Source organism: Manacus vitellinus, unplaced genomic scaffold (assembly GCF_001715985.3).
Source record: "Manacus vitellinus isolate BGI_N305 unplaced genomic scaffold, ASM171598v3 scaffold_46_pilon, whole genome shotgun sequence".
Taxonomy (NCBI): Eukaryota; Metazoa; Chordata; class Aves; order Passeriformes; family Pipridae; genus Manacus; species Manacus vitellinus.
In genome coordinates, this window is record NW_021940578.1 from 3603804 (window position 1) to 3616170 (window position 12367).

The 12367-nt window shown below is 45.1% G+C and overlaps 1 protein-coding gene across 1 annotated transcript; it reads right to left on the minus strand.

The window, feature by feature from the left end:
* Positions 1-6796: 6796 nt before the first annotated feature.
* UBIAD1 (UbiA prenyltransferase domain containing 1) lies at positions 6797-12361 on the minus strand (the record flags this gene model as incomplete). Its single annotated transcript, XM_018079521.2, has 2 exons — positions 6797-10449; positions 12091-12361. Coding segments are annotated over 2 exons (759 nt in total), but the record flags the coding sequence as incomplete, so codon positions are not given.
* Between the last annotated feature and the right edge of the window lie 6 nt (positions 12362-12367).

A 12367-nucleotide genomic window follows, 5' to 3' on the forward strand; every position in this document is an offset into this window, starting at 1 on the left:
TGGGACAGAAGGTGCCCAATTAGTCTTTTACCACATGATCCAGTGCAGGCTTTGGCATTGCCTGCGAGAGACAGTTTGCAAATCATCACAGCAGGGAAAAAAATAAAGATGTTGCAGACACAAGGAAGTCAGGCTTTGATAGATCATCTGCCTTGTGCTTCCCACTGGAACAGAAAGTGGGATACACCTTTCTCCCAGTGTAAAACAACAGCTCACAACATCCACAAACACAAGGAGACCATTTTCCAGAGGGTGCTGGCGGGCAGGCTGGTGTGCAAGAGCTGCTCCAGGCTAAACAGAGCCAGGCACAAACCTCTGCAGCCCAGAGCTGGCAGCCCACCTGGGCTGGGCACTGTTGCTCTGTGGTGCCAGCTTTTTTCCAAGGTTATGGCAGTGCAAGGCAACAGCATTAGCAGGGGGAAGGGGAGGTGTTCTATTCTTTACAGAGAACCCATATTAAATCACAAAAGAATCTCTCAAGGGCTGTGAAGCATTTGGCTGCAGCACAGAGGAGTTTGTAAATACAGTGGAACAAAGCTCTTGTAAAACATCTTCACAAGTGCAGAACAAAACATAGAGAGCAAGTCAAACACTATCCCCAAATCTGCAGGAAATTACAGGAACCATCAGTGAGCTTAAATCTAGGCCTAAACAAACAAAAATATGAGTCAAAATCAGCAATGGTGTGTAAGCATCACCTCACAGAAGTCCATGATGTTCATAGCCCAGATTATACCTGGTGTGTTCGTTGTAGTAGTCATGTTTTCAGCAACCACTGAATGTTCCATGCAAGGGCTCTACCAATGGATGAGGAATGAGACACTGGACAGACACTGGTGCCAAGAGAGGAATAAAGATCATGGACAACCGGACAAAATGATGTCACCTTTCGGCCACCTATAGTGGTTGTGGCAGCACATGGGACACTGTAAAAAGAAAATTCAACCCTTGTAGTTTCTGGAGATAGACCAAACCCACTGGTTTGTTAATGTGGGTAAGGGTTACTGCACCCAGGTGATTTTGCAAATTGTTAACTACTTCTTGTCTGAATCCTCTCACATACCAGTGCTGTCTCAGGGATGACATTTTGCTGGTTTTTTTCCCTTCATTGCAGACCACGAAAATGTGCACTCCATTAGGTGAAAAGAATTTCTATTAAGTGTGCTAACAGCTTGCATGAGAAAATTATGGAGACGTTTTAAGGTTATACTGGAACAAAACAAAAAACTCTGTCAGAAACCAAGACTTTCTCCTCCATCAGTGGCTGAGCTCATTTCCCCCTGCAGCCTGGTAAATACATCCATTCGTGTGTAACAAGTTTTATGGCAGAATTCAGGCTTGAACAGATTTTTATAGCCCAGCCTTGAACTCTAGCAAGTGCAGAATCCCAATTTGTGAGGCAGTAAGACAAACTGCAGCATCAGCCCCAACGCCCTGCTCCAGGACAGAGCACAGGGACACTGGTGATGCAGTGAGGTGACAGGGGTCAGGGCTGAGCTCAGTGGATTGCTGCCAGCCAGCTCCCTCTGATCAGGGCCCCTGACACATCCCAGCCAGGGCTCAGCACCTCTGCCAGATCCCCTCAGCCCTATTCCAGTTCCAGGCTTGGTTCCCCATGTACAGCTCCCTTCAGTCCTGTCTTGTAACCACATATAAGTGCTGTTCTGCCCATCCAGGATGTGAATGCTCAGTACTGACTGAAATTATATTCATGGGCCAGGCATCAAGCCAGGGGACTCTCTTCACTGTCACTCACTTGGCAGTGACTGGAACAATTTATAGCAAATTGAAGGGTAAGGGCTTGATAATGAAACTATTTCATTTCCACCTCTGATTCAGCTGCCACCTGTAAAACTGCAGCCAGGAGTGGGTTCTGGAAATACATTGTGAGACCATCAGAATTTCACCAGGCACTGCCTTCACCTTTATGCCTTTACTTCTGTGCCTACCCCCATCAGCTTTGTTACTGTAAAGGACTCCTCCTGATTCATTGCCACAAGGACACAGTAACACAGCTGTCTGCATCCTGCACAGCCAGGTATCCCCTGCACAGCTCCCAGCTCCCAGCACTCCCACGTCCTTTCCTGTCCAAGTGGGCTGTCACCCCAGGGAAGGGGAAGCAGTGCCTGCTGGAACCATGGAACACCATATTCTCTTTGCACAGCTGTCTCCCATCAAGGACAAAAAAATGGGGCCCAGGCTTCTTTGGCTGCTGACATTTTACAAATGCCTGTGCTGGTTTTGTGAACAGTTCTCCTGTCACAGGAGCCAGTTTCTGACATTCACACCTGGATTGGCACCATTTGATAGTGGCCCTTTCCATCAATGTCAGCCCCAGTCCCAAAGTGCTTTGTGATACTATTTCAGGCAAACTGCTTAAAGCTACACGAGCTCCAAATGCCACATTTCTGTAAGCACCCCTCATACCCTGACAATCTGGAACAACTTTGCTGTTAAAACTCTTTTTCTGGACAGGAAAATTGAACAGTCTAATTCCACTGTTCCCGTTGTAGCACAGACATTCCTACAGCTCTGCCTCCCTGGGACTCAAACTATTCCCTGTCTCTTCCCCATAGACAGACAGGGATTCACAGAATCTCAGTTTTCCCAAAACTGTCAGCAGGAGAATTGTGACTGGGATGGTCAGGTTTTTAATGTAAGAGAAACAATGCACATTAAATTCCATTTTCCCTAGAAAGTGCAAAGCCTTACTTCAATAAATACTGAAAACATTTCTTCCCTTTAACTTTTCCTCCAGAAGATGCCTTTTCATACAAATCAGAACGCAACACACGTTCTCTCCCACACACAAAAAACAACCATTTTTTTTCTCCTCTGGGTTAGCTTGCTAGAGAGATTGATATTCTTTTTATGTCTCAATCCTCAGGAGACATTTAGGGCTCCTAAATTACTTAAATTTGTTTCTTCACCATCTGGAGACGAGTTAATTCTCAGTGGGAGCGTTCACCCCTCTCAGGTGTGTACCTGCACTCAACCCTTCCTGGCCCAGCACTCCTCTTCCATGGGTTACCCCACATCTGTGATCTACAGAGGCTGCAGAAAAGGCCAGAGGAATTTAGGACTCAGTTGTTTCTGCCCATGAGCATTGTTCAAAACTGGAGGTTCCTACACACAGACACTGGGAACAGACCAATTTCCTGCTTAAGGGTTTCCCAGGACATCAGAAGACAAGGAGCAGGACAGTAGACAAATACATGGGACTTGTAATCTCAGAGCCACGTGCCAAATTCATACACCAAGTCACCTCCTTCTCCCAGTCCCAGGCTCTCCAGTCATAGCAGTCACACCATCAGCTTTGTGAAAATGCTGAATATCTCTGGATGAAGCAGCACTTTAAAACAATGCTAAAATACCCTACATATATGAGATTATTTTTTTCTCTAGAACACATGAATTTCTGTGTACCTTATGCAGGAATACTGACAGAGCCACTACTAAACCTGGAGTGGTTTAGGTTCAGCTTCCCCAGCTCATCCTTTCTCCTGCATTTCAATAAGTTAAAATCCTGGGATCCTCAAAAACTAGGTAATTTGGGATATGGATTTTAGAACCCAGGAGGACAGAGGCAGGGAAGCTCTGTGTGCCACAATGACCCGTTATTGCTCACAGAACAGCAGGTGATTCTGCCTTGTGAGAAAAATCTTTTGACATAAAGTAACCAGGATTTCAGCTTCTGAATTTCTTTAATATATATCTGTCCTCTCCAACTCCCTTATTGATCTTTGCCCTTAATTCTTCTCTCCCCATACATGTGCAAACGTTGTTCCACTTTCTCTGGAAACCTCAGCTACAAAGGTTTGGAAAAACAGGGGATTCACTGAGAAAGGAGCTTTACGGAAAGCCTGCAGCACATCACTGGGGAGGGAGCCTTGTGTTTCTGAGTGGCTAATTAAATTCTACTTAAGAACTAATTTAAGGAAGAAAGACCAGATGAAGAATGGTATGGCACAGCATCAAGAGTACTCTTAAGGCTTTACTGAGCTCTAGAACACACACACAAAACAGCACACGAATCTCTAGCATGTTATTCCCAACCTCCCCTTTATTTATATTGACTGGAGCTCAGGTTTATACAGTAGTAGAGCTATCCCCCCCAGGTTAAAATATGACTCAATTGTGGCATAACAGTGGCCTTATGCCATACAGAAAGTAATTTATGCTCTATCTGAAGTCATTTCATCAACCTTTGGGACAATGGCTAACGAGACCGGGAAGATGGTTTATTAGACCCTCTTTCCATTAGGTCAAAGTCTGAGAAACTGCTTATTTCCCAGGGCAGGATGATTTGTGCAGATTATGTCTGCAGATGTATTTGCAAACACTGCATGAGATGTAAATTGTCTGAATTTGCCCTTTATATCAAGCAGGCATTTTGTTTATTCCCTTACCACTGTAAGTCAGATGATTTGGGGCGCAGGCTTTGTTTCTTGGTTTACTGGGACACCTAAAAACATGCATCTTTATTCTTTGTGCTAAATCACTGACAAGGCACACAAACCAAACCCCTCCCTAAAAGAACGTGGTGTTCTATCCATTCTGAGGAAGACCAGGCTTTATTAAAATTGCTGGGCTATTCTGCATTCCCCAGTTAACAAACTGGCCATGGATGTAGCAGCAGAACAAAGAGCAGGTGCCAGGATCTCCCACCTCAATTAGCACCTAAAATCACTGCCAGAACAGCAGAGCTGACCAGTGCTTGTCTAGCCTAGGACAAGACATCTGAGAGGGGCCACTCACGAGTCAGACTGGAGGAGGCAGACCCCAACCTCTCCTGCTGCTGAGCTCTCAACACTTCCAAGCTCTTAGAGCAGCATCCAGATCCTGTGTCCTAGTGAGGTTCTCCCTGCTTTCCCTGCTCCCTGACAAACTGCCTGTGACACATCTCTCAGCCAGCACGTTCATCTTGATCCATTATTGACAGAGCCATCTGATTAATGAGCAAATTCTCCTCCTTGTTGTTCCATGAGAAAGCAGCAGCATAGATTTTTAATTCTTCAAATCACTCAGGCCCTGGCAGGCTGATGGGAAGTCAGCAGAGGACAGTCAGGGCTTATAGTTTTTTTTGGATTTGTTCTGGTTTTTAAAAACCATTTGAGTCTTCACGTGCAGAGGTTGTGAACTGTGGTGTGTGAACTCTCTCAGGACAGTGCATGCAGGAAACCTGGGACAGATGCCCAAACACGGGTTTCTTTCCAAGGGAATGGATACACTTGGCTGATAACCCACTGTGCCTGCAGATCAGTGAGAGGAATGTTGGAGCAGGTCTCCCTCTCTCAGCTGACCCCAGAGCAATGCTCAGCTATGTCCTTCAAGCAGCTGTCATTGAGACAAACCCCTGTGGCCACTGAAACAGCTGGATTAGAACATGGGCTTCCCTGTGATCTAATTCTGTAGCAAGGGTAAGCACTGACAATACTGAGCATTGACCACTTATTTATTGTCAGAAGAAGATGTAAAAAACCCCCTGACAAATGTGTTCATTTTGTGTCCTCCTCTGAGCTCCACAGAAGCACGAAGACCTTATTTCAGACAGTAAAACACGGGAATTATCCTGTCCAGCCCTGGGCCTCTTCCTGTAGACATACAGCTGCAATAAGCTGGCCCTGCTGAGCTTTATTGAATGTTACACATTTTAGGCAGTGCTGGGAGCTATAGATTTTATCTTGGCTAGATATTTAACTCCCCTTTAAAATGAAAAATAGCTTTAAGAAGCCAGAGCAGCATTTCATTCCTTAAAAATGTAATTCAGCAGGCTCAAACTCCAAGTATAAAGTGACTGAAGGTGATTTAAATAAAAAATAATCTACCAGTGACCTAAAAGACAAACCAAGATGTGAGGGAAAAGGACTAGTTATTAAAGTACCAGACTGTATTCTCCTCCAAGGAGCATGACCTTGATTAAGCAGCAGTGACACAGTCCACTCACCCAAGTAATGGGGAGAATATAGTCCAGGCTCCTAAAAACACTATGAAAGTATTAAGGTTTTCCACTGGGGATCCAAGATGTGTTAAAAGCACTTGACTGAACAGTCCATCTCACAGAGTGTGCAGACACTGCATTCCTCCCCCCATGAGTGTGCTGCCCCTCATGCACAGCTTGCCCACACTCTTTTGAAAGCTCAGCCCTCACCATCTGACCAGAATGAGCTTACAAAGCCATCAGCAAAGGCTTTAAAACTTAAGAGCTGACTGGCTTTCTTCTAATGCCCCTTTCTGCCTGTACCTGCCTGGGCCAGGAGCATCTGTCCAGCCATAACCTGCACATCAGAAATTCATCTGCAGCCATTTATCTTCCAAGATTCCTTACACCAGAGGAGACCCAATGAGGTACAACCAAATACTCGAAAATCTTGCAAACACAGCTGATGTGTTCCTTCCTGCAGGGACGAGGTGCTGCAGGAGTGATGGAAGAGCAATGCTGCCATCTGTGGACACTCGGAATTGCAGCCTCCTGCCTCGGGAGGATCCTGGAGTACAGCCCGTGTATCCTACAGTTATCTCCAAATGCAATCGTGTGGCACACTGATGAATATATCAGAACTATCCTGAAGTCTGCCAGTGGTAGGAGGTGATCACTGCTACTGAACTGTTTGCCTGGTGATAGGGAAGGACAGGACTGTGATTCACAGAAGGACTTTTACACAAAGAAGTATGATTTTTCATGCACTTATACTATAAACATGGAGGATGGAGACCCTCTTCCTTCTGTGAAGATGTTTTAATCCATGTGCAAAAATACACCTTGAGTAATATAAAATAATCAAACACAGCATAATTAACAGAATGACACTCAGACATTTTATTGGGTCAGAAAAAGGCCAGGAGGTGCTTTAGGACACATTCACAGATGGGCTACAGGCCTGTTCATCTACCAGTGCAGACTCATCACACTGCAGTACAGCTCATCAAGAGAGACTGAAAGAAGTTTTTAAAGTTTATATTCAGGGAAAGTACATGGTACAGGGAGAAGAGGGGTAGGGCAAGAGACCCAGCATCCTTGTCACAAAGCAAACCAATAAATGAACCTCTCTTACTACTTAATGACTACATGTGAAGATTATTTTGGTCTGATTACATTGGTTAAGTTACCTTTTAGGTTAGTTCATATCTGAAATATTTTCTAGTACTAACTAGCTTTTTGGAAAGCACACAGAGATAAAGCACTTCTTACTTTCAAAGCTCTCTATGACAATGATGTCAGCTCAGCATCCCTGTGAGGTAGGCAAAAATCAGCTGTTTTCTGAGACACAGAGAAGTTAAATGACTTCCTCAAAGCCACGGTGAAGAATGTGTTGGTTATTATAATATCCTTAAGAACCTGGAATGATACTGTTTTTCACAGACAGAGAATTGGAGGCAACCAGCATCTGCTAGTAAGGAATTGCCAAATTTTCACCTCATTTTTATTATTAAAATACTTTGAATCCCCCCCACCTTGAGAAGTGTTCCACAGACACGTATATGGACTAATGAGCTGTTTCATCTGAGTAACAAAAAGCACTGGTCCTTTCCAGCAGTAAGCAGACATCCCACCCAGGAAAGGGTAGCTAAGATACCACTAGAGTTACATACTGTATGATCACATTCCAGATCTTACAACCACTACAATTATGGTTATCAAAGACATGAGCCAAGTGTTAGTTACTTTATGGAATTCAGCTTAAGTACTCTAGTTTTTGTCAAAGGAGTAGGAAAAAAGATAACTAAAAAATAACTTTTAAACTGATAGCTATTCAAAACCAAGCTGTCATAAAATAAAGCACACAACTGCTACAAAGGGCAGGATTAACTTAATAAACCTACATATCCCCATTGCAAGGTTAACAGGTTCATCAGCTCAGCCCTTAGACCTAGAAAAGCTTTTGGTTTGCAGAAAAGTGAAGTGGGTATTGGAGCCAGGGTCTTCTTCATTCTGTAGGTCCACAAAGAAGCAACAGGAGAAACTCTGTTGTGTATGTCTGTATTGAAAACAGTTTCCAAAACCTTCTGGATATGCCCCTCCATCCACCTGAGCTGAACTTCTACATTTTCTCCTCGTGTTTCTAATCTAAAGCAGTTGCTGAAGTCCATCTCCTCTTGCCTTGTGCCCAGTCAGATTAGAGAGATCATCTGCCCAATTTTAATAAAAGATAAAACCATGGCTCATTCAACAGGCCTGCAAAGAACCCTTCCCATTGACTTCAGCTCAGCTGAAACAGCTGGGTAACACTGAATACCATAAACCCAGTCACTGAACAGCTGGACTGTGTAATCTGGTACCATCAACTCAGCTTTGTACTGAAGTACAACCCACTAAACAGGACACTTGGCTCTTCCAGATCAACACCACAAGGGCATAACATCCCCAGGACAGAGGCAGGGTACCACCCTGTGAGTTTATTGCTACTTTATTGCTCGTGTGTAACAGCCCTTCAGTGGTCAGCACTCCTTCCAAAGCAAGGCTGTGCTCCAGGCACCAGCAGCTCCAGTTCAACACCTGCCTCGGCTCCTCCGAGCTTTCCACAGCTCCTGCAAACAAACTTCTCATCAAAACCCTGCACACAGGAAAGGAGTGTTTTTTCTCCACCACAGAAGAGAATTCCAGTTGCCACTGAGTAACAAAGTATGGATCAAATCCAGCTCTGCACTGGAAGGCACACTTTTTCCCCACTGTGTTTGGCATGTTTTTCACAGAGCTACATAACTGCTGAAACATTCAGTTCTCCAAAGGGCCACATGGACAGCAAGTGGCAAGAGCTGCAGGAGAAAACAAAGCAACACTGTAAGGAATAGAGGGGGGAAAAGAGGTGGAGAACATCCTTTCAGAGCTCACTTAATTGTGATTCAGTGACACAAACTCTGGACTCCGTTAGGAAAAATCTTGCTAATGAAACTGGTTTCTTCCTCTTTCCCATCCTAATTTTTATGCAGAGCCAATGCAATAATCCAGATTTGAGTTTTCTAAACCTGTATACTTCTCCTTTGCTAAACTGGGCTTCTTAGAATAAGACATATTCTGGGCATCTAAATAAACCGAGAAAAACAAATGAAAAAAACCCCCCCACCTTTTTCTAAACCAAGAATTTGTTCTTCCACCCAGGTATCCACTAATCCACAGCCATTCAGAGAAAGCTCCCCTTTAACTCCAAAACTACCACTTCTAAGCAAATGCAAAAATGGAAACCATTCGTTTTTCTACCCATTGAGGGCTTTCCAGTTGCATGGTTTGCATTTGCAGCTTCAGCTTTCGTGGCAGAATACAGATTCACTGGTTTTGGCTCAAAATTTGTGCAGTGGGCTAATCATGCTCCATTTTAGCACCACGTTCCACAGAGATTTATAACTTCAAAATTTCTAGACTGTAATGAACAAGCAACAGTTAATGAATCTAGTGCATTTCAGGGGGCTTAGAAATGAAAGCTCAACATTTGGCCAGGAAAAACAAAAAAAATTAAAACATACAACAGAGGAACTATGTTGACAAGAGACTGAAGTAATAGCACCTATGTTGTTGTGATGCTAAACATTTGGCAGTGTTTCCTCTTGACCACAAAGGAGCCACTGGACTCCCTGGCCATGGTAAGAAAAGAAGTGATAAAAGCAATCACTGTGCTTGTGAAGTGAACAGAGAGTTTGACTTGAGGCTCCAGCTTTCATTGAGCTGACAGTGAAAAAATTCAGTGGCAGAAGGATGAGGTTTTTCAAACATTCCTACACCTCATGTCACCTTGCTCCCCCTGAGGCAAAGCCACACAGTTCATCCCTTTTGAAGAACTGACAAATCAGTTTTATACAGTCTGCTGTACAAGCTGACCAGGACTAGAAATGGTAAAGTTCACAAAGAACAGTGTGAGACAGTCTTTCCGTTCTCCCCACTGTCCATAACGGGTCATTTACCCCCCAAAATCCCAAATTAACTGGCATGAATACTGGATTGTGAGGCCTGGCTCTACAGGTGGTGTCACAGCTTGGGCAGAGCCCCGGCTGGTGCCAGCGTGATGCCAAACACATAGAACAGCCCCAGGAGGAGGTTGAGCTTGGCTGTCCGCTGAGGGATTTTGTTGAAGCTCCGGCTCCGGAACTGTCTCTCCAGCGAGAAGGCCATGGGGATGGTGAGCAGTGGCAGGGCCATGCTGATGGTGTAGCGTGTGGCCAGCACACAGAAGATCAGGTAGGGCAGGAAGAGCAGGACGGTGTAGAGGATGTAGGAGAAGGTGGGGCCGATGAGGATGGCCAGGGTGACGATCCCCGCCTGCCGGTCGGACTCCATGTCCCGCGTGTTGTTGCTGTGCAGGATGGCCTCGGTGCTGAGGGCCAGGGGCACGGCGTAGAGCAGGGGGGACACCGACAGGTACCCCACCTGCACCGCGTGGGCGAACATGACGGCCAGCGGCCCGAAGGTGATCAGGATCACCACGTCCCCCAGGGCTACGTACTTAAATCCGATCCCTGTGGCAAGACACAAGAAAAGGAAGCATCACCAAACAACTCCAGTCTGACAGAAGGGAACGAATGACACGACAGAGCAGCCCTTTCCCATGGGAATACGGCAAAACAACCAATGCACATGCAGATATGGACAAGAAGCATATTATGCCTTTTTTTCAAAGATAATGGAGGAAATGCAGCTTCTGGATTACTCCAGTCAAACAACGTAACAGAAACCAAGGACCAAAATGAAGCATCACCAAACATCTCCAATTTGACAGAAGAAAATGAATGACACAACATACCAGCCCTTTCCCATGGGAATATTGCAAAACAAGCAATGCACACGCAGCTATGGATAAGAAGCATATTCCTGTATCAGGAATGGTGTGGCCAGCAGGACCAAGGAAGGGATTCTTCCCCTGTACTTGGCACTAGTTAGGCCACACCTTGAGTGCTGTGTCCAGTTCTGGGCTCCTCAATTCAGGAAGGATACTGAGGTGCTGGAGCATGTCCAAAGAAGGGCAATGAGGCTGGTGAAGGGTCTGGAGCACAAGTCCTGTGAGGAGCAGCTGAAGGAGCTGGGGGGGTTCAGCCTGGAGAGGAGGAGGCTCAGGGGACACCTTATTCCTCTCTACAACTCCCTGACAGGAGGGTGTAGCCAGGTGGGGGTCAGTCTCTTCTCCTAGACAACCAGCAGTAAGACAAGAAGGCACAGCCTTAAGCTGCACCATGGGAGGTTTAGGTTGGACATCAGGAAGAAATTCTTTCCAGAGAGAGTGATTAGACATTGGAATGGGCTGCCCAGGGAGGTGGTGGAGTCACCATCCTTGAAGGTGTTTAAGAAGAGACTGGATGTGGCATCAGTACCATGGTTTGGGTGACAAGGTGGTGTTGGGTCAAAGGTTGGACCTGATGATCTCAGAGGTGTTTTCCAACCTTGTTGATTCCGTGATAATAAGGACCAGGTTCTAATATCCATCTTCACATCTATTTCTATTTCTATTAAGTACCTATTTCTGCAGAAATCCCTACAAATAAGGTACTCTTCAGTGTGATCTGGCATACTAGAACCCAATCCTGAAGAGAAATATAAAATGCTCAGAACAAAATGCAAAACTGACAAGATTCTTTCCGAGAAACCAACACAGCTGAATGTCTGACAGTTTGAAACTGAGATGGTTTTTCTTCTCCTAGTAATGATGTTTGTATATATCCAACACAGGAAGGCACTAAAATTATCCTCCTCTCATTAAGAACAAACATAAACTGTTCAGCATTCACAATTAAGCTCAAGTACAGAATAACAACAAAACATTCCAAAACAAAGTAACAATTCCACCAAAGAAAATAGGTTGCGGGGTACTCTGCTAAGGAATAGGAGATAAACATCACAAAAAGATTCAGCAATGGTTCTGATAAGCACCTAAAGCCATATATGTAAATAACAATGTTTCAACACCACTTTCCAACTGAAGAACTTAGCAGGACTCTTCCCACAACAATCAACTGGGAAAGAATACAAGTCTATGTACCCGTACTCCAGGAAACACCACCAAATACTTTTATGGCAGTACACTACATAAATAATTTGCATCTTCTAGAAACCTTGGACAATTCAGCTAATTCTATCACATTTACATTCAGAGTTACAGCACTTACCCCCGGTATAAAGGAAGGAGCTAGAAAGTCCTCCGAAGTAAATCAGCGCCAGGTGCTCCAGCTTGAGCGTGGAGACAGCGTAGAGCCCGGCAGCGCAGATACAGCCCACGGTGTACAGGAACACCCCAAACCGCACCACGTCCTGCGGCTCCAAAATCTGGTCTACCAACGTCCTGTCATCGCTCTTCTTGTGATCGATGCCCTTGGAGAAGTCGTAGTAGGTGTTCACCAGGTTGCCGGCGCCGTGCACGGCCAGGACGGTCACGGCGCTCCCCAG